This window comes from Podarcis cretensis (assembly GCF_951804945.1).
Source record: "Podarcis cretensis genome assembly, chromosome: 12".
In the NCBI taxonomy this organism is placed as follows: domain Eukaryota; kingdom Metazoa; phylum Chordata; class Lepidosauria; order Squamata; family Lacertidae; genus Podarcis; species Podarcis cretensis.
The window spans coordinates 21,493,067-21,515,762 of record NC_137181.1 but is presented as its reverse complement, the minus strand read 5'-3'; the positions used below and the strand labels follow the sequence as shown (position 1 = coordinate 21,515,762).

Below are 22,696 nucleotides of genomic sequence, written 5' to 3'. Positions count from 1 at the left end.
TTATGGTTCCACATCTTATTTTAAAACTTTGAAGTATTGTGGAATTTGTTTTTGGAGGAATCGGACATGGAGGAAGGGGTCAATTTCCTTCATCTTCGTCTGTCCTCATCTTGGTATAAGGAAACATTTTTTCTATTTACGGATTTATTCTAGGCATAACCAAATTTTGCTTGTTGAACCTTGTCTCGTTAGATAAGTGTTAAAGCATTCCCACTCCTTTTGAACTACATTGATTGGTTTATTCCTTAATGATCTGGTCATTTTTGCGAGTTCCAAGTACTTGCTTAACTTTACTTCCCATTCTTCTCTAGTAGGGATCTGTTCACTTTTCCAGTACAGTACTTGGCTACCAGTACCCCAGCTGCAGTCACTACGCATAGAAATAATTTTGTTCTTGGCGGAAATGACCGGCAGAATCCGAGACCAGGGAGAAGAGTTGGTGGAAGAAGATTGGAAGAAATTTAAAATCTATTTACAGAAACACTGTAAAATTTTTGAATGTTAATGACATTGGAATGAAACAAAGTGGTTCTGAGGCATCTAATCATAGCCTGCATTTTTAATCAAAGCTTATATTTTAAAATTCCTGTATATTAAAATGAGCTTAAAGATTTTCAAATGTTAAATGCCAGGCAGAAGACCAGCTGCCTAAGAACCTTGGCAAGATGTTTATCCTCCTGGACAAGGGGGCCCCCTGATTTATAGCAGAAAACAATTCTCAAAGTCGTAAAAAGGGAATTACAGGCTGAGAGCCAAGGTTACACTGACCCTACATATTACAGAAGATAAAAAAAGCAGAGAAAAACATAATTAAGAGTGGGTAAATAGTAAAATAAAACCATGTGCCTCCCATTAATCTTGAGCCATTTTTTCCTAAGGTTAAAAGGCCAAGAGCATCTGGCTGGCAAAAAGGGAGGGAGTATTTTGGGAAGTCTTTTCTAAAGTTGTTTCTTTCTTAAACTGAGATCCTTTTAAGATTTCTTTTCCTTTTAAAAGGTTATTTATGTTATGTATTAAATATATTGGCTTAAATGTAATTATGCAAAGGATTTAGAAACCAAGAAATGTTAAATCCTTATGCTAGATTCTTATTTCATATAGTTGGAAGAGATCACAGGGGCCATCAGCCCAGCCCCCCCTGCCAAGCAGGAAACATCATTAGAGCACACATATGGTTGTCAGGCCTTTGTTTAAAGACCTCCAAAAGAAGGAGATCTTTCAATGATGATGTGAACTCAAGATCCTTGACATCTGTTTAAGATAAAAATTTAAGATTAACCATCTGTTTTGGAGGGCAATAGGACAAGGAGGGCAAGAGGTGAGCTGGTAATTAAGGTTCCTTGTTGAGACAAATGTAAGATATATGACTACTTATTTGTCATTTATAGATAGAAGAATATATAGCTTTTTGTTTCCCATAAAAGGCAAAAAGGAAATGGGTGTATCTTTTGTGATTGGTTCTAGCAAACAGCCAATAGGAATTTCAACCAGGCTGATTGGACAGAGGCAGCCACAGGAGGAGCAAGGGGGCTGGATTAAGGAAATATAAGTGCTGGCCATAACGGCAGGAGGCCAGGCCAGAGCTTGGTAACCATATACCACTGTGCCTCATATTTATTTGTCCGACAAATAAATTATTATTTTAATTTCTCTATTGCTGCGTTGAATATTTCATTCCAGCTAAGCGTTAACCACAAGCAGGGTGCTACAGTTCTAGCAATAAGGCAAAATAAGAATATGCAAGAATGGATTAATATCAGATGAAAATTTGAAGTTAGAATATGTGAGGATAAACAATTAAGGGTAAATTAAGAGGGTATGAATTTGCTGAACAAATTTTTAAATGGAATACAAAAAAGGAAGGTGTGAGGAAATCATGAAAATAAGTAAATGAGTGGTAAGATATTAGAAGGAGGGATTTTTATTTTTTCATTTTTTATGTTAAATTTTGGTTTTTGTATCTTCTTTGTGTGTTCTTTGTTTACTGTTTAGTGTTTTGTAACCCTTTTTTGTTAAAAACTTAATAAATATTATTTTAAAAAAATAGAAATAATTTTGTTCTTTCTTTTGGGATATCCTTGGTTAAAATCACAGGAAGGAATGCTTCTGGTTTTCTGGGAAATGTGAATTTTAATAGTTTTTCCATTTCTTTGTAGATCGTGCCCCAGAATTTTTTAATTCCTGGGCATAACCACCACATATGAAAAGAAGGTTCCCACTTGTGATTTATGTCTCCAACATTTGTTATTGTGGCTTCTGTTGATTTTCGCCAGTTTTACCAGGGTTAAATACCACATGAACTGCATTTTCATGAAGTTTTCTTTAATTTGGTGACATGCCGTGAATTTTAATTTTATCTTCCTTAGCTTCCCCCATTTTTCTAATTCTATCAGATGACCTAGGTCTTGTGCCCACTTTTTCATTACATCTTTTATTTCTTCGTCTTTTAAATTCCAATTTAAGAGTAGCCTATACATTTTTGAAAGGTTTTATTATTATTTTGTAATCATTCTTTCTCTAAATTTGAGGTTTTGTTATTGAATCCTTTCATTTTTTGTCTTTTTCTAGGACTGCATATAGCTGGTGGTATTCTAGCCAGGTTATTCCTAACTTTTTAAACTCTTCATGTTTCTTCAATTTAGGGCAGTTGTTTTGTTCATCTACTAAGTCCCTATAAACTGGCCAGTTATTCCTCGTGGGTTTTTTTTTTGTGTGTGTGTGTGTGTGTATGTATTGCTGTTGCTTCAATAGATGAGAGCCACCATGGGGTTTTCAGTTCCGGTAGTGGTAGATATATTTCCCATACAGCGTACAGGGCTTTCCTCACTATATGATTTAGGAATCCTCTATGGTTCCTAACTTTGTCATGTCCTAAATAACTATGCCAACCATAGACATTGTCCCAGCCCTCTATGTCCAATATTTCCGTTTTTTTTTAACAATATCCACTCTTGGATCCAAGTCAGACTTGATGCTTCGTAATATAATTTAAAATCCGGGACTGCAAAGCCTCCTCAATCCATAGTCTTCGTTAATAGTTTGAATTTTATTCTTGGCATTCCCCCTGGCAAATAAATTTTGCAAGGTATTTCTGCCAGCCTCTAAAACATTTAACCCCATTAATGATTGGTATAGTTTGAAATAAAAATAACATCTTTGGAAGTATTGTCATTTTGATTATTGACATCCAAGACAAATTTAGCCTCCCCCAGGTCTCCAAATCTTTTTTTATTTATTTGTATAAGTTTATGTTTTTGTTTGTAATCCAAACGCCCAAATAGTTCACTTGGTTATTTTTAATCCTGTTAATCATTCTAGTACTTTCTGCTCTTTTTTGTTCACATTTTCCACTAATAATTTGGATTTCTCTTTATTTAGTTTGAACCCCAAGACTTTCCCAAATTCATTCATTTTTAAAATGGTTTCCTGTATACTCTCGGCCGGATTTTCAGTGGTTATGATGACATTGTCTGCGAAGGCGTTAAGCTTGTAATACCTATTTCCTAAATTGATACCTGTTATTTTTGGTTCATTCCTTAAGGCTGTTAATAAAGTTTCTTGTATACTAATAAACAAAAGCGATGACAGAGGGCATCCGTGTCTTGTTCCTTTTTAAATGTTGAACTCTTCCGTAATTTCTTTATTTATAATTAATTTTGCTTTCTGATTGGCGTATATAGCTTTGATTCCATTAATTATCTTGTTTCCTAGTCTCATTCCTTTGAAAGTTTTCCATAGGAAATCCCATGAAGCACTATCAAAGGCCTTTTCAGCATGTAAGATTTTGTGATCCATACATTATGTCCCTGCTTTCCCTAAAATATTACAAAGAATCATGGCTACAGCACAATGATGAACAAATGTGAGTGATCCAGGAGCACCACCCAGAAACTTATTGAGAGGTGTAGAAATCACCTAATACATAAATCTGTATTTTAACTGGGGCTGCATTATCTTTCTCTCATGTGCTAAAGAAAGCAAGTAAGGACACAGAGGAGAGCAAAATTTCCAAACATTCCTTGGCTTCCCATCAGCTGGAAAACGTAGCCACGGAAATTTCCTTATTATGCAACAGACTGCCCCAGCTCGACATACTAAAATCATATGCCTTTCATGCTATAAATATAAATGAACTGCGTCTTCACACCTAGTTCCCATATATGCTAACAATCAATATTCTACTAAATCCCTATAAACTGGCCAGTTATTCCTCATGTGTTTTACATGTTATAATGTAGTCACTGCTACGAACAATATTTTTTGAACAACATATAAAGTCAACTACAGGTGGTACATGAGCACTGTTGCACAGCATTTGATATTTTCATTTACATACATTCATTCTAAATATGGTGGGGTATGTACTCTTTTTCATTACTGTTTGTATTATAATTTATAATTTTTGTAAAGTGATATGTGCATGCAGGTCATCGTCTGTAAAATTTTATTTTCAGTTTATGAAGCTATTCTATATCCTCCCACCACGCTGACAAAGAATTCTACGAAACAGTAGTCAATCTCCGTAATCACTGTTCAGTTTTGGACATCATATTTGCTGAATGCACAAAGCTTCACAGCTTGTCTTACATTGTACAAAGTCTGGTACCTCGCTTCATTTAAAGATTGTCAGAGACTTGAGACTAAAGATTTCATTTAGTACTTGTTATGGTTTGAAGGAATTCTATAAAGATTGTTTATTGCGTATGTATATGGTCATTGTGTTGCCTAGACATTGCTGACATACTCTTTGCAACACAGGGGTTTGTTTGGTTACTTCCAGATTTTTTGGGCTACAACTCCCATCAGCCCCAGCTAACATGGCAGTGGGGTTTATGGGAGTTGTAGCCCAAAACATCTTAAGAGCATCAGGTTGGGAAAGATGGCTTTAAACAACAGCATTTTATCATACTAGAACGGATTTAGAACAGGGAGCAGGAGACTATCTCACTTGACTAGTCCAAGCCTTCTCCCTCACCACAAGGCAGGCCCACTTAGCCACCAAATACCCCAACCAACTCTTACCAGAAAGACCACAGCCTGCCACACGGAGAAAATAGTTGCACTGCATGCAGAAAACTGCTTATAAGGCAAATACCCCAAGGTGAAATCTTCCAAATGTGAGTGATCAAGAAGCTGTGTAGGAAACCTGCTTGGATATGTTACACCCATTATCCATCTGCTATTTTTGTGCCCTTGATTGTTAATATATGTAGGCAATCCATTTTTTTATTTTAAAAAATGTTATTACAGTCTCATATATTGATAAGAGTGTTGTGAGTGCCAGAACCAAAAGGACATTTAGGCAGCCACAAAACAGTTGTTGGCACTCCATAATGTTGAGTACTGCCACAAAAAACCCTATATGCAGAACAAACCAGGAGAGCAGTAATAAGTCAGATTAGTGAGCAGAAGAGTAAGATTCACATTAATATCATAGAAGCTCTGTTAACTACATATATTGTCCAAACATACTCCCAAACAGCTGAATGTTTTGTCCGGGAAGGTAAACGGCATTTCCGTGTGCTGCTCTGGTTCGCCAGAAGTGGCTTAGTCATGCTGGCCACATGACCCGGAAGCTGTACGCCAGCTCCCTCGGCCAGTAAAGCAAGATGAGTGCGCAACCTCAGAGTCGGCCACGACTGGACCTAATGGTCAGGGGTCCCTTTACCTTTATTTACTTCATCTTAGGTAAGTGCTCTAATTGTGTTTGTGTAGATCTCTCTCTCTCTCTCTCTCTCTCTCTCTCTCTCTCACACACACACACACACACACACACAGATAGATAGATAGATATCTGAATGTATGGCGAGAGAAAGATAGTATGTATTATTATGCTGTATGTACATAGCACATTGGACTTACAGCTAAGAATTCATCAATGCAAAAATGCTACGTGGTAAAAAGAATTTGTTTTGGTCAGATGACAAAGCATAATTTTTTTTTGGAGAAGCAGAAGTCTGTATTCAATTGGAAAGCAAAATCTGAAAGTTGCACTCCGTGGGAACTTCCCAAGCATGATGTAATGGAAAGGTGACCATGAAAAAATGATAAGCTAGCCAACTCGAAACCTTTATAAATGAAAGATGCAAGGAAGTCTCAGCAGTTCTAGCACTTGTAGAACCTTAGTATATGAGGACTTGCGCCCACTACGGTTATAGCTACTTAGCGAACTTCAATGTATACACAGCACAGAAGATTTCACCAGCAAACTTCAAAAAGCTGTGTACATTAAAACAACTGGAGGTGAGTCTGAATAGCCTACTCTTGTATGTATTGATGACTTTGATTGTTGTGCATGTTTACTTTACATAAGAATATAGTCTGTTCCTTCATTTTTTTTGCATTTTTATTTTATTGTTTGCAGTTTACAAGTATCTGGGACCCAAATAGTTTATTTGCTGTGGGCATGCTGGGTAAAATTTTGAAATCCTTTGTATTCTAATAGCAGCACAGCTTTCTCTATTCTATCCTTTGCATACCTCATACCTTGCAGAAGCCTGGTTGTGCTGGATGTGGCATGCAATTTGCACCAAATGTTGTTTGAGTTCTTTTTTTACAAAATGTGGCCATAGAGGTTGGAGTAGAAGAGGCTATCTGCTGTTTTGCTGCTACAAAAACAGTAATAATTCCACTTAGCCTTATATACACTAGTGGCTAAAATTGTGGAAACCTTTTTAAAAAAGTGTATTTCTGAGGTTTGATGGCTCATAATGTAATGAATGATATGGTTTGAATGGACCGAAAATGGTTGAAGACCACCACCACAAAATAGATGCTGTTGATGAACTAATAATGAACTGTGTTGATCAAAAAGCTAATGGTATGTGCATGTTCTGGCCAAGTGAATGGTACACGCAAAGAAGCATAAAGACTGGCTGTACTACACTAGTTACAAACAATGAGTGTTGTAACATGCCAAAGGGAGAAATGCCAAGATTCAGATGAACAACAAGAAGACTGTATAAGATGAGACTTTTCAGATCGGTCTGTGTGTCAGACGCAGACGGGATTCCCACTGTCTGGTCACCCATAACTTTTACTGAACCTAATCAATTAAGTGAAGAGCCTGTGAATATGGATGTGTGAATGTGTGAATGAGTGCATATTCCCTGTCTTGTTATATGCTATGTTTGTTAACCAATAAAGCAGTATTATATAGAAATTCCAATATATATTGGTTGTCTGGTCTCATCTATGTTAAACACCTAAACAGATAAAAGAATTTGTACCAGACTCCCTGCAAGGTGGGCAGGATATAGTCTGTTGATGCCAATGCCTAAGCTACTACTGCTCACATTCTGTAACCAATAAAGTTGTGGCCTAAATTTTGCCCATTAACATTAACCTAAAATTCTGTGTCCTTGTGTCTATATTCTCATGGGGGTGGCTTGGGGCTTTGACACACAACCTATTTGGTCATAATGATAACACCACTTTGTTTTGGAGTAATACCATAAAATTATATATCAATGGAAAGCTAATTTAATGAAGAATGCAATGCAACAAAGTTTATTCAACTATCTGTATTCTATCAAAAGTTATAGCCAAATAACCAGAAAAAGGAAGCACAACTTGCTTAGGTTGATATGCAGTAGCTTTCCTTCATTTGAATGTAGCCAATGAGAATGAGTGTTTAGAGACCCAATCAGGTGTCATCTTGTTTTGGTATTACTGGTGGGGGGGGGGGGAGAGCGGTGTTATGAGCCATGAAACCTTGGAAATACACTTTCCCCAGAAGGTTTCCACAATTTTGGCCACTAGTGTAGATGCCTTAATATTTTACATTAGGAAGATGGGAAAGCATCTGAGGACAGGTCAGACTGTCTGTACATCTGGCCCAGTATTTTTTAACTACGGTAGCTGGCAGCAGGCACTCCTCAGTCTTTCCCATCACCATCTGATGGTTTCGGCTTGAGATGCTGATGCTTGAACCAGGGACTCTTTGCATGGAAGGCATATGTGCTATTACCACTGAGTTACAGCCTCTCCCTTGTGCTCTCTTACGGGGGGGGGGGGATGCACTAGGAAATAATTAAGGAGCCCCTACTCCCAGCTGTTATTTAAAAAGGGGGGATGGAACAGATGAAGATGTATTTAACATCATGTCTACTTTGGCCCCCAGTGGTAACTAGAATATATTGGCTCCATCTAAATGTCCATTTTCTGGCTGGTGCTTGCCATTAATTAAGCCGATAATGATTGGTCATTGCCATTATGTTCCCTAAGGATTATCCCCAAATGACCACACAGAAATCATAGAAACATATCATTGTAAAGTTGGAAGGGACCCAAGGGTCATCTAGTCCAACCCCTGCAATGCAGCGCTCACCCTGTTGGGGAAACATATTTTAATTTTAGATGTGGATTCATTGAAATAATTATTTTATACTTTTCAGAATAAAAGTTAAAAAACTGATGGACACTGAGGATGAAATTGCCATTGTGGGGATCGGATGCAATTTTCCTGGAGGTGAGCACTACTCCTTTAAATTACATATTAAGTTTAAGTCAATGTGTAGTGGGTGCTACCAGAGATCTTTATATTAGAACTAACAGGGAATATGATTATACTTCTAGTGCAATGATACAGCAGCATTCATATAGCTGCCTTTTAATGATCATAATCAGTATCGGCTCACGTGGTAAGGCTGAATCACAGATGCACACTTCTGATAGACAGTTCTATGATAAAATAATATAGAATCATAATATCATAGAACTGGAAGGGGCCAAGAGGGTCATCTAGTTTAACCCCCCGCAACGCAGGAATCATTTTGCCAAACATGGGGCTCAAAGCCATGACCCTAAGATTAAGAGTCTCATGCTCTACTGGCTGAGCTATCATGTTGAGTTATTTACTCAGAATTTTTTAATTGTCTTATACAGTGGCACTTTGGTTTTTGAGCATCTCAGAAGCCAAACCATTTGGAAGCCAAATGCCAAAAACCCAGAAGTGAATGCTTCCATTTTCGAATGCGCCTCAGAAGCTGAACGGCTTCTGAGGTGCGATTCTCCATTTTCTCAATGGACTTTGCCGATCGCCCATCGGTTGTCGAACGTTTTGGAAGTCAAACAGTCTTCCAGAACGGATTACGTTTGACAACCGAGGTTCCATTGTAGTTTCTGTCAAACGAATCACACCAATAGAATTTAAGTTTCTATTTTAATAAATAAACTATTGGGAAGTAAATTCCAGCTATCTAAAATAATATATTTTCAACAGGTGAAGGAATTGATAATTTCTGGCGAGTTCTAGTAGAAGGCAGAAACTGTGTTGTAGAAATACCTCCAGAAAGATTTGAAACCAAAAGCTGGTATGATCCAGACAGTCACAAACCAGGAAAGACGAACACAAGACATGCCGCTTTTACCGAAGAGTAAGTGTTAACGCTTAATCACACGATGGTAGAAAATAAATTGTGAATCAGCTCCAAGGAAGCAGAACACTAAACTGTTTTTAATATTTTTTATTGTAAAGTAATTTGCCTAAGGGACGCGGGTGGCGCTGTGGGTGAAACCTCAGCGCCTAGGACTTGCCGATCGCATGGTCAGCGGTTCGAATCCCTGCGGCGGGGTGCGCTCCCGTTGCTCGGTCCCAGCGCCTGCCAACCTAGCAGTTCGAAAGCACCCCTGGGTGCAAGTAGATAAATAGGGACCGCTTACTAGCGGGAAGGTAAACGGCGTTTTCATGTGCTGCTCTGGTGCCGGTTCGCCGGAGCAGCTTCGTCACACTGGCCACGTGACCCGGAAGTGTCTGCTGACAGCGCTGGCTCCCGGCCTCTAGAGTGAGATGAGTGCACAACCCTAGAGTCTGTCAAGACTGGCCCGTACGGGCAGGGGTACCTTTACCTTTAATTTGCCTAAACGTACACATTTGGTGTATGTTAAAGAAAATAGATAATGCATTTCAAAGACACTTTTCTGTGTGTGATACCAGTCATTTTTTCATAGGAAGCAAAAATGGTTTTGGTGCTATAGGCAGTTTTGTTTTAGCTTAATATGATTGTTCCATGGACGGTACAATTCCTGATGAGTTCAATGGGCTTTGCTCCCAGGTTACCAGTTTCTGCGGGGCTTCTCCCTCTGATTCAGAGGGAATCCGCCATTACCGATGGCGCCGCCTCCTGATGAGTTCAATGGGCTTTGCTCCCAGGTTACCTGGGTATAGGATTGCAGCCTGAACTACATAACTATTTAAGTCAGTTTATTTGGAAATAGAATTTAACGCAAATTGTTTCTTAATCTTAATTACACAGTATGTAAATTATTTTCGGAATCTGTGGCTACAGCATGTGGGTGGGTGAGATGGTGGACTGGCTTAAAAGTAGCTTTGAAAAAGAATTGGATCATAGAAATTTGTCCATCAATGACTATTACTCAGGATAACTAAATGGAACAGCTATGGGTTTTTTGTTTTGTTTTTAATCCACAAATTTAAACTGTTTCAGTTTGTATTTTAATAGATGTGCAGTTGTTTCTTGAACATCTTAACCAGAATATTTTTTATATAGCCTGTTTACTCATGGAGGTTTTTATTGTATTTCCCTTAATCATATGGCAAATCCCATTTTATCTCATTTTTTGGCAAGTAAAGCATCCATTTAAACTGGGCTATCAACTTGTTTTGCTGCATCTAATTGTTTTATATATAAAACAACATCCTTAAGTTATCATCCAATTTTGAGAATAACTGCATATAAGCAGTGAACACCTGAATACCACTTGTGAGGTAGCAGTGCAATTGCCTTCCTACTCTGCTCACGAGCTTTTCAGAAACATCTGTCTGCCCAATATTGCAAATAGGATGCTGGACTAGATAGGCCTTGATCCTAATGGCTGCTTAACCAGTCATAGGGTGGGTGGCTTGGAAGGCAGTCGCAGCAAGCTCCTATCCCTGGGGAGCAAGGCCTGAGCAAGGTGGTCGGCCATTGGGGAATTCCCAGGCCGGCTGCCAGGGATATGTGGGCTTTCCCACCATCTTTTTATTTGAATTTCATTTTATTCAGTGTTTTGATAAGAGCTGAAACTAGTGTGGAATCTGAAATATTCAGGCACGTGCAACATTATGACTAGGATCCAAAAGCTAGAAGAAAGCCTCTTCCCTTTGTGGAAGGCCTGTTTCTGATTCAACAGAAGAGAGTAGTCCTAACTCTAAATAAGTCCTTTCATTTGCAAGAGCTCTTGCAAGACTTTCCACTAGTGCTTTTCAAAACCTTGGAGTGCCCTTCTGTACAGTGGTACCTCGGGTTACATACGCTTCAGGTTACATGCGCTTCAGGTTACAGACTCCGCTAACTCAGAAATAGTACCTCAGGTTAAGAAATTGCTTGGCAATGGCATGGCAACAGCGGGAGGTCCCATTCGCTAAAGTAGTGCTTCAGGATAAGAACAGTTTCAGGTTAAGAACAGACATCTGGAACGAATGAAGTACGTAACCAGAGGTACCACTGTATTCTAAAGCTTGTATCTTTATTTACCATGTGTTTAATATAGCCTTTTGCTAGTATAAAGGTTCAGAACAGCACCCCTACATTTTCTCCCTCTACTCATGGTACTTTGGATCCAATTCTACAAATATTTATGTCCACTATCCTAAGCCACTATTAAGTAGTGGCTCTAAATTTTCTTCTATTTTCATTCTACCTTCCCCAAGAACAAATGACCAAATTATTAAAGCCTTTTATTTTAAAATGATTAATGGAAATAATTTTCTAGAAGTCAAAATATTTGATTGTCTTATTAATGAATGTGCCATGAGTTGGTTGCATATTATTTTCTCCTACTTACAATGTTATTATCTGACTTCTGTTTTGTAGGTTTAATGCATTTGACAACAGGCTTTTTGGAATTAATGATGTGGAAGCTGAGCGTATGGATCCCCAGCAGAAATTACTCCTGGAATGCACATATAGAGCCCTGGAAGATGCAGGAGTCCCTAGAGAAAACATAAGTGGTTCAAAAACAGGGGTTTTTGTTGGTGAGATGATAATTTGAAGCTTAAAACAGTTGCACTAATTTAGGAGCATAGACTGGAACATATAGGGCTGGTCTATATAACTCTCTTAGGTTGCAATCCTATACACACTTAAAAAGGTAAAGGTAAATGACCCATGACAGTTAAGTCCAGTCGCGAACAACTCTGGGGTTGCAGCGCTCATGTCCGCAGACAGTTTTTCCAGGTCAGGTGTCTAGCATGACTAAGCCGCTTTTGGCAAAACCAGAGCAGCGCACGGAAACTGCCGGAGCGGTACCTATTTATCTACTTGCACTTGGACATGCTTTCAAACTGCTAGATTGGCAGGAGCTGGGACTGAGCAATGGGAGCTCACCCCATTGCAGGGATTTGAATCCCCAACCCTAGGCTCAGTGGTTTAAACCACAGCACCACCCATGTCCACATACTTACTTGGGAGTAAATCCCATTAGCTTAGATCCTACTCAGTTATGAATAGAATTTTTCTATTGTGGTGGTGTGTTAATGAAGTCTTATGAACACTTAAGGTTCATTTGCAGATCACTTAAAAACCCCAAAAAATGATTGGTAAGGGTGAAATAGCACCCAAATATACATCAGAACATTTGAAAAATGGGTTCAACATACCAATATTTATTGAACAAATGAACTTTAATTGATGTCAACAGGTAACACATGCTAATGTAATTCAGCCCACTGTTAAAGGCAATTGAGAATATCTACTGCCGACTTCACAATATTTTTGAGGAAAATGTGAAGTTGTCTAGACCAGGGGTCTGCAACCTTTAAGACAAAAAGAGCCACTTGGACCCGTTTCCGAAGAAAAAAAAACTGGGAGCCGCAAAACCATTGCATGCGCACCGCTGCCCTCCGATCTGACAGCGGGCGGGAAGGTGACGTAGGGACGGTACGTGACTAACGCACGCACCGCCCCCATGCGACGTCACAGCCAATACAGCACCCGCCACAGTGGGGAGTGTCAGGGCGCACAATGCGCCTCCTTCCCTCGCTAGTATCTGCCCCGGAGCCGCGGCAAAGGTGTAAAAGAGCCACATGCGGCTCCGGAGCCGCGGGTTGCTGACCCCTGGTCTAGACAGTAAATATAACCGTGCTTAAGAGCATTACAAGCTAAAGAAAGTTTAAACTGATGTAACTCAAGAAACAAACATGTAATTATAGGTTACATGAACAACACTGTTGATGGTGATTAATCAGTTACATGATTTGCAGTTTAAAAAAATCAAATCTAGTGTATTAAGAGAACTGTTGGACTTTATGATCATTAAAAGAACTTCTGTGACTATCAGCTGCTTTGAATAGAACATGTAAATATGGATTTTATAGTAAATAAAACAAATAATACTATGCTATAAAGCAACATTTATGCAGTATTTCCAATATTCAGTTCAAATTTGAGGAATAATACGGTTTTCATATTATTAGTGATGTTTGTAAAACATGATCATTTGTACAGCAACCCTGTTAGGTAGACGAACTGCATTCAGATTTTATATACTGGAGACCTGCGGAGAGATTAGCAGAGAGCTAGGAAATGCAATTTATGGTGGATTTGTTTTTTTTAACTCTAGTCTCACAACTCAAAGTCTATCCACTTAGCTGATCAGTACTCACAAACCTGAATAGCTGCATAGCATTCCCTTACGAAGATGACTCATTGAAAAGCCTAATCTTGTTGTGTAGATTGAAGCATGTTGTGTGTGGCAGTTCTAGAGCAATAAATGCAATCAAGTTGTTCAGAATGAATACTGTACTCTCAATGTACTATGCTGGTAACATAGTACATCTTTGGTATTCACAGGTATGATGAATCAAGACTACAGGCTAATGAGTAGCAGAAAACCCACTGAAGCAAGCCACTACGATGGCACTGGGACAGCAATGAGCATAGCTGCTAACCGGATTTCATATACATTTAATCTGACTGGGCCATCAGTTGCCATCGACACGGCTTGCTCCTCATTTGCTTATGCTTTGCACTTTGCTTTGCATGCAATTAAACAAGGTAATGAGATCTAATAGTTTTTCATTCATTCATATTCTTCCTTTCCTCTAAGGACCTCAAAGTGGTAAACAAGTCCCCACTCCATGCAATATTGCCTCTCATATTTTATTCCCTATTTAGCAGCATCAGTTGCAAGGCACAGTAAAATATTGGAATGTTTCTGGAAAGGTCTGAAGTTTGTATGTTGTGAAAGCCTCCCCCCCCCCAAAACCCCCAGCCTTCTGAAGGCCACAGGCACTCACAAATAAGACTGACATATTTCAAAGTATAATTCTGGGATTTATCTTGGTCTTCCTTACACTATGCATATTGTGGACCAGTTATATTATGTCATGTCACACAGGGTGCATTTTGTAATTTAGGTATGTTGCCTCACAGACCATAAACTCCAGTAGGCAAGCACTGAATGGAAATGAGAGAGAAAAGAGCTTATAGGAATGATGTAGCTAATCGTAAGTTAGGAAAATAATTTTATATTAATTTAGTGACAAGATGTAGACATTTGCTTTACTCACACTAGAACATTTTAAAGAGAACAACAGATTTCCCCTCACAAACAATGAGAGACTTACTGTTGTGTGTTGAGACCCCGAAACCACCCCCTCATTGATGAATAAGCCACAAGGGCACAGGTATTAGGTTAAATGTTATTTGGCAAATTTAGGCCACAACTTTATTGGTTACAGAATGTGAGCGGTATTGGCTTAGGCATTGGATTGACCCGACTACATCTGACTCCTGCCCGTCATGCAAGGAGTCTGTTAAGGGTCAACCACGGATAGGGGGAGCCCTGTCCATGCAAACCAACTCGAGCTAACCCAGGGTTCCTGACGGGGTCGTGGCATGGCTCTAGCCCTGCCCCAGGCTTCGGACAAGATCCACACCCCTGGATTCCTTTAACAGAATGCCCCTAAGCTTGGAGGGGCAGGCAAATGTGTATGTTTGTATACCGATGTAATCTTTTCAGAAGACTAAATAATGAGCCTTATGCGGAACAGAAATGCATTCATTATTTTACCCTACAGGAGACTGCGAAGCTGCTCTTTGTGGAGGAGTGAGCTGCATAATGGAACCACAGGTCTTCGTCGCTCTTAGTAAAGCAAAGATGCTATCCCCTGAAGGAGTCAGCAAACCCTTTTCTATAAAGGCCGATGGCTATGGAAGGGGAGAAGGTTGTGGAGTTATTTTGCTGAAATCGTTAAAGAAGGTATGAGTATAGAAATGGGATTCACAAACTCCTGACTCTTAATTCATTAAACCTAGGAATTATGTCTAATTCTATTTATAAAATAGTCATAGCTGGTAGAATGCTCACCATGTCTCATAATCTTTGTTATAAGAGAGAGAACATATCATAAAATGTTAACTGAGTTATATTGCACTGGCTGTGTTTGCCATCCCTATGTTTCACAACTTTAAGAAGCTTTACCTCTTTTCATCTTCTTTAAAATAGGCGCAGGAAGACTTCAGCAAAATATGGGGTGTCATCAGCGTGAGTGCAGTCAACCAGAATGGAAGATCTGTCACACCAGTCACCAGACCATCTCAAGAGGAACAGGAGAAGTTGCTGCTCAGCATCTACCCAGAGCGTGTTGATCCATCAGATGTGCAATATATTGAAGCACATGGCACAGGGACACCTGCAGGAGATCCTGTTGAGGCAGAGAGCTTAGGTAATGTCATTGGTCAAAAGAGGTCTCCTAATCTGCCCCCTCTCAAGATCGGCTCCGTTAAAGGGAACATTGGGCACACAGAGTCAGCTGCTGGGGCAGCAGGCTTAATCAAAGTTCTTCTCATGATGCACCATGGGAAGATAGTCCCATCCTTGCACTTTTCAGAGAGCACCAGCAGCATAAATACAGGGAAACTGAATCTTTCCATCCCAACAACAGTGGAGAAGTGGGATGAGCCTGGTGAATATGGCAGAGTTGCTGGGATCAACTGTTTTGGATTTGGGGGCACCAATGCCCATGTGGTTGTCAGACAGTTTAAACAAATCCAGGTTATTTCTCCAGTCCAAAGGCCTGTCGAATTATTTGTCATTTCGGCAGCTTCAAGAAATTCTCTCAAACGGGCGATAGAAGACACGGCTAGGTACCTTAATACAAGTGACTCAGCGACACTCCCAAATCTGGCCTACACATCTGCTTGTAGAAGAAGCCATATAAACTACAAGTACAGAAAAGCATTTGTGGCATCTTCACTACAGAAACTAGAGCAACAGCTTTCCCCTGCAGTTGAACTGGAAACAGCTCCGCTGAAGAAACCACCACAATTAATTTTTGTCTTCTCTGGTAACGGTCTGGATCTGAAAGAGATACCTGAGATATTGCTAAGGTCTGAGCCAGTGTTTAGAGACAAATGCAAAGAAATAGAAAGGCTGTTTCTAGAACACCTTCCCACAGGAATCCTAAAATCAAAAGAAAATGAATACAAAGATTTCTCCAGGCCTGAAGTTGCCCAGCCCTTACTCTTTACACTGCAGGTGGCCTTGGTTACACTCCTGCAACACTGGGGCATTAAGCCAATTGCTGCTGTTGGCCATTCAGTTGGCGAAGTAGCTGCTGCCCATTGTGCTGGCTTGATTTCCCTGGAAGATGCTGTCAAAGTCATCTACCACAGGAGCAGGCTACAGGCTAAAGTCACTGGAGGCAGAATGCTGGTGGTTGGCAACATCCCCGTTGCAGAAGTGTCAGCAGCCCTTGGAGCATATTCCGGGAAAGTCTGTGTTGCAGCATTTAACAGTCCTTTGTCATGCACCTTATCAGGAGATGAAGCATCTATCCATGCCATTCAGAAAGATCTGGCTGAGCACTTCAGTAAAAGAAACATATTTCTTCATGTTTTAAATGTGCCAGCTGCATATCACAGCCAAATGATGGATCCAGTACTAACTGAGATAGCAGACAATCTATCAGAATTAAAGAAAGGGAAGCCAGAGATTGACCTAATCTCGACAGCAACAGGGAAGGCCGTTTCAGATGGTGATTTTGTTACAGGCACCTACTGGGCCAGACAGGTTCGGGATCCTGTTTTTTTTGCAGAGGCTATAATAACTGCAGCAAAAAGCAGAGATGATTCTGTATTTGTGGAAATTGGTCCCCAGCGTGCACTGAAAAGATATATAATTGAAGCATTAGGGACACAAGCTAAAGTTTTTCCTTCCTTGCACCTTGACAAAGAATATATGACACTTCTCACACTTGTTAAAGGCCTTTTTGAATTGGGTGTCAATCCAGATTGGGAGCACATCTATGCAGGATATCAGGGTGTACCAGCAGCCTACCCCAGGTATCAATTTGATCATAAGACGCTCATGTCATTTTTAAACAAGCTCCAGCAGCCAACTCAAACCAAGCTGAACACAAACCACCTGTCATTTCATAATGTCAGCAACGGCAGTTCAGAATTCAAGTATTCCATATCTCAGACAGTGACTCCCTATTTGTACGAGCACAAGCTCAATGGTGTTGCTCTGGTTCCTGGTGCCTTTTTTGTTGAACTTGCTTTGTCAGCTGTGATGGCTAGCTCAGGAAGAAAGGAGCCCTTAAGTTTGTGTCAAATGAGCATGAAGTTTGAATCGCCTTGTGTTTTAAGTGAAAATTCTCATGATTTGAAGCTAAAAGTGGTATCACAAAAGGAAACAAAAGATTTCAAAATACTGTCCTCATCTGGTGCGGTATATGCATCTGGACAGATCACATGGAACCAAGAAACCTTTCTTGAAGAAAATAACATTTCATATAGACATGTTTTTCAGCGTTGTAAATCAATGGTCAGAAAGGATGAAATATACGAAGCATTATCTCGTTTTGGATTTCAGTATGGTTCAGTATTCAAGCAGCTAAGTGATGTGTTTTATTTTGAAGAGCTGAAGGAAGCCATAACCACCATTAAGGTGAACAAGCAAACCAGGGAAGAACTGCACAAGTATTTTATTCATCCAGTGATATTAGACTGCTTTCTGCAAATGACTGGTGTGATGACCACAAAAACCAGGAACAACTGTACAGGGTTTCCTTCCAACATAGGCAGCCTTGTAATTGTCCGACCTTTGGAAGAGGAAATGATGATATATCTGAAAACAAGTAAGTCTACTGAGAACTATTTAGAATTTTGTGGATGCTTCACAGATAAACAAGGCTCTGTTTTGGTTGAGATTAAACGTGTTGGGATCACTCTTCTGAAGAGAACGTCCAATAATGATGATGCTTTCCTTTTTGAAAATCAGTGGAAAGAGGTAGCCCCTTCCCGGATTATCCAAACCTCAGGAGATGCACCCAGAGCTGCAGTGTTTGCTGACAAAATTGGAGTTTCTCAACAGCTCAAAAAATATTTACATAAAGATTCTAGGTTTTTGATGTATGAAGACTGGGAGCGATTACTGGTGTCAGGAAGCGCAAATTCAGCTGCTCAGGACAAAATTAGGCTAGAGGTACATGACTACAGTGATGTTTTGTTTATGTGGGGAATTCAAAGATCAAATGGAGAAAATCCTGAGAGTGTTGTTGCAAGCTTATCCAAATGTTGTGAAGCTTTCCGGCAACTTGTCGTTGCATTGAGAGAGAAGAACAGTCATGGTTCCATCAAGATAATTACATATAGAGCAACAGGCAGGACTGTAGACCACATTAACCCTGGCTTGGCCTTGTATGGGATGGTAAGATCCTGCATTCTTGAAGTTCCTGAAATCACATTTCAGATTATTGATATCGGTTCAACAAGTACAATGGACATAGCAGTTTTAGCAGATGTTTTAGTAGAATATGAAGCAGATAAATATCCTGAAGTCTGGATTAATCAGGGGAGAATTTACACTTCTGAAATTAGATGTACACAGGTTAATGACAGGTCCTATAATGATCCTTCTCAGTCTCTTCAAGAATCTGAGCTGTCAACTTTTTACACTTCTGAGCCTCATGAAGTAAGAAATCTATTTGCTGAGCCAGCTGACCACATTGAGATTTCTCCTGATAATCACAATGTTGAAGTGCAAGTTGAGAAAATAAGTATCCATTCTGAAGACTATTATCCTGTTAGTGTTTCCAGCTGTAACTTTGGAAACACATTATACTGGAATTCACAGACCATTGATAAATACAGGTTCTTGGCTCTGGACTACAGTGGGACGGTGGTTGCAACAGGCAGTGATGTAAAAAAGATCAAAGTGGGAGATCATATTGTTTCATGCTACCCAGTGGCTGCATCTTCAAGAATCAGGATTCCAGAAGCAGTGTGTTTCAAAACCCAGAAATTTCCATGTTTTCAAACTGTACCCTGTGTTTCCTTCTTCAGGATAGGATGGGAAATTTTGCACCAGATGTTACCAAAGATGAAATGGAATAGATTTTTAGGCATTATTTCTGATGAACCACAGTCGGTTTTGTGTAAAGTGCTTGCTTTGTCAGCTCAAGAACTGGGCTGGAACACCTTATGTACAGCACTTGACAGCAGCCTGGAAAAAAGAGTAGCTCAATGCAACGCCCTTGTCTTTCTGCCCTTCCTAGAAAGATTACCCAAAGACGTCTTAGCCCGTCTTTCACATCTTCAGGATGTTGTGGTAATCGATGGCAACCACCATTCTGAACACTTGCGATCTCTAATTGGAAGCGGTCATGAAAACTTTCAAATTCATATTCTCAGTCTTGCAACCATTTTTCAGAAATCATCGCTGAAACATTCCCACAAGCCTTTCAGTGAGTGGTTGAAATCAATGCAACACAGGCAATTCAAGGACTTGCCTTGTTCCGTTTTTCAGCAGACAGAAAACAGTGAGAGCATAGACACGATAACATCCTACTTTACCTGTAAGGCTGTCTCATTTGCTATGCTGAAAACCAATGGGCAGAACAGGTGTATTTCTGACATACCAGTGCATGAAGCAAAGCGGAAGATGTTCAAGCAGAATGCTGTTTACATAGTCATAGGAGGACTCACTGGGCTTGGCTATGAAACTGTTAGATTTATTGCTCAAAATGGAGGAGGATGCATCGTGATCCTTTCAAGGAGAAAGCCCAGCATTGAAAAGCAGAAGGAGATAAGTGATTTGCAGATTCAGAACAAGTGGAGCAAGGTCATCAGTCTGCAGTGCAATGTGACTTTTTGGGCTGAGGTTGAGAAAGCAATCAGTTCAATCAGCAAAATCTTTCCAAAGTGTCCAATCAAAGGTGTTTTCCACGGTGCTGTGGTTTTGCATGATGGGCGCATTGAAAATATGACGCTCTCTAGCTTTGAGAAAGTTTTAAGCCCAAAGGTTGCTGGTGCCATCAATCTGCACCATGCCACTCAGGGACAGGCTCTTGATTATTTTGTATGTTATTCATCTGTTGCTTCCTTCCTTGGAAATCCATTGCAAGCAAACTATGCTGCCGCCAATTCCTTCCTGGACCTTTTCTGTCAATTCAGAAGAAACTGTGGACTGTCAGGACAATCGATCAACTGGGGTGCCTTGAATCTGGGACTACTGGACGGTAAAAATCAACTTCAAAAATTGGTGGAATCAAAGGGTATATCAGTTATGCAAGTGGATGAGATCTATGAGAATCTTAAAACAAGCTTAACTCTGAACCACGCTCAGCAAGCTGCGGTGAAGCTGAACTTCAAAACAATGCTCAACACTTACTATCGTCAAGTTCCAGCAATCAGAAGTCGCTTGCATACAATTATGATAGAACATTTTGGCAGTCAGGCTGAGGTTTTTGAACAAGTCATGTCCAAGGATATGGCTGCACTAAACATTGAAGACTATATCATATCATTGGTGAGTCAGCTCATTAGTACAGATCCAAGTGACATTGCAATGAATACACCCCTCTTGTCCCTTGGCATAGATTCCATGTTGGCCATGACTCTGCGCAATCTCATTTATATAGAACATAAGGTTGATATACCACTTGTGAAAATTCTTGATCCTCATAGCACAGTGCTTAGTTTAGCACTGCTTTTAGAAGAATGTTCTAAGGAACCTGGGGAACCTACTGTATGTACTCAAGTATAATCTGACCCGAATATAAGCCGAGGCACCAAATTTTAGCACAAAAAACTGGGAAAACTTATTGACTTGAGTATAAGCCGGTTCACCACACCACAAATCTGGTGGCAGCAGCAGCAGCAGAGGAAGAAAGGGCTGCTTTCGGACTGCTCGTTCCTCCTCCGTGCCGCTGCCAAGAGCCTCCCTATAAAACGAAAAGAAGATCTTATTATGGAAAAACTAATACTGAACCATCTTCAATAAAAGCATCCTGGGCCGCTCGTCCTTCTGCCACCGCCTTTGCCGCTTGCAAGAGCAGGCGTAGGAGCCACGGTTGGGAGAGGCACAACACAGCTCCTGTGCCTGCCCTTGCGAGACATGGGCGGCGGCGGCAGCAGGACTAGTGGCGAGAAAGGGCTCCTTTCGGGCCACTCGTCCCTCTGCCATTACTGCCTCACTCAAGTATAAACCGAGGGGGGCTTTTCCAGCATAAAAATATGTGCTGAAAAAGTTGGCTTATACTTGAGTATATACAGTAAGTGATTTCTGAGGGGGAAATGAACTGTGAAGTAGAAACCTGAAATATCTTTTCCTAGCTTCAGTGTTGATTTTATTTGCGTCATTTTTAAAAAATCTAATTTTTCTATTAATAGTGACCCTCAACAAGAACCATAATTTGGATTAACTAAATAGATGTAATTATAGTCTTAGTTAGTGCCAGCTGCTATTTCACCACAATCATTTAAATCTGCTGACAGTTAAGCTTGTCATGTGAGGACTTATCCATACTTACCTTGTGCCCCACTCTTTCCAGACACAGGTTCGTGCTTTAAAGCTCTGTCTCCAAGCATGTGTGGTTTTTGCCCTGGAGCTTTCCCTGCAAAAATCCACTCTTTAGCTCTCAGTCGGTGCAAATGGCAATTCAGGCTTTCAGTGGGTTGAAGTTTGCTCTGATTGAGTGCTAAAATGCAGGTTTTCATGGGGAAAGCTCCACAGCAAAAAAAATAAAGGGGTGCTGGGACATGGAGCTTTAAAGTACAGCATGGAAAGAGCAGAGGAAAGGTTGATAAGCCCAGAGAGTCCTGAAACAGCTTACTCTGAACCATTTTGGGGCATTCTTGGTTTGCCCTTCCTAATGTTTTAGCATGCTTAAGACAAGTAAAGTGGTTTACGGGGATCACTTGCCCTTTATGAAAGGGTGCAGAGGCTGAGCTTGAGTTTGAACATTAAACACAGGATTTTAAAATGAATGTAAAATGTGTTTCAGGTTTGTTTTTTAATCTAAAAGTCATTTGCTATACTACAGTATGTTTTGTATGTTTATCTTCTCCCTTTTGAAAACTGATCAAGGAAATTCAAACAACCATTACAATACATAGCATTTTTCAATGTGATCTCACAGTTTCCAAGGGAGATATGACATAGTGCTTTGCTTCTGCCTCTCCTGGGTCTTTTAAAAAGTGAACTGAGCAAAGGGCTGTATTTGGAGTTCAGTCCTCACTGCCATTGGCTGCCTTCATTCCCAGGTCTGTATGCAGTATAATTAACATTACACTTTATATTTTGCAGACTTTGGAGGTTAGCTAAGTACCATATTAGTTAACTTTGCATGTCATGTTTAAAATTGTGAAGTACATATTCTCCCCCCCCCCCAGATTTTTAATGTGGAAGATGTTTTTACCTTCATTACTACTTTGTACTTGGATATTTTATAATTTTATGCTATACA

The 22,696-nt window shown here is 40.0% G+C and overlaps 1 protein-coding gene and 2 long non-coding RNA genes across 5 annotated transcripts in view; all 3 read left to right on the top strand.

Moving 5' to 3' along the window:
* LOC307199312 overlaps positions 1 to 22,696 on the top strand; it is a 66,201-nt gene that overhangs the window by 8,346 nt on the left and 35,159 nt on the right. The gene's annotated exons all lie outside the window — the stretch shown is intronic.
* On the top strand, positions 7,247 to 21,591 carry LOC307227158 (phthioceranic/hydroxyphthioceranic acid synthase-like). Of its 2 annotated transcripts, XM_079996334.1 has the most exons (7): positions 7,247 to 8,470; positions 9,224 to 9,377; positions 11,817 to 11,977; positions 13,794 to 13,997; positions 15,023 to 15,204; positions 15,451 to 20,976; positions 21,508 to 21,591. In XM_079996334.1, the coding sequence occupies exons 1-7, from the start codon at positions 8,416 to 8,418 to the stop codon at positions 21,508 to 21,510; spliced, it is 6,285 nt and encodes a 2,094-aa protein (XP_079852460.1). In that variant the 5' UTR covers positions 7,247 to 8,415; the 3' UTR covers positions 21,511 to 21,591. The 2 variants fall into 2 exon arrangements, with proteins under 2 accessions (XP_079852460.1, XP_079852459.1); XM_079996333.1 differs by having other exon boundaries at positions 8,403 to 8,470; positions 15,451 to 21,591.
* Positions 9,875 to 11,802, top strand: LOC307199374. The gene is made up of 3 exons (XR_013831940.1): positions 9,875 to 10,055; positions 10,154 to 11,219; positions 11,440 to 11,802. It is a non-coding gene; the product is annotated as an uncharacterized lncRNA (long non-coding RNA).

What these genes read in the sequence shown, in the direction of transcription:
- LOC307227158 (XM_079996333.1), top strand. Translation starts at nt 8,416, where the DNA reads ATGGACACTGAGGATGAAATTGCCATTGTGGGGATCGGATGCAATTTT. An exon ending in CATGCCGCTTTTACCGAAGA is followed by an intron (nt 9,378 to 11,816) that starts GTAAGTGTTAAC and finishes TCTGTTTTGTAG; the next exon opens with GTTTAATGCATTTGACAACA. An exon ending in TGCTGAAATCGTTAAAGAAG is followed by an intron (nt 15,205 to 15,450) that starts GTATGAGTATAG and finishes TCTTTAAAATAG; the next exon opens with GCGCAGGAAGACTTCAGCAA.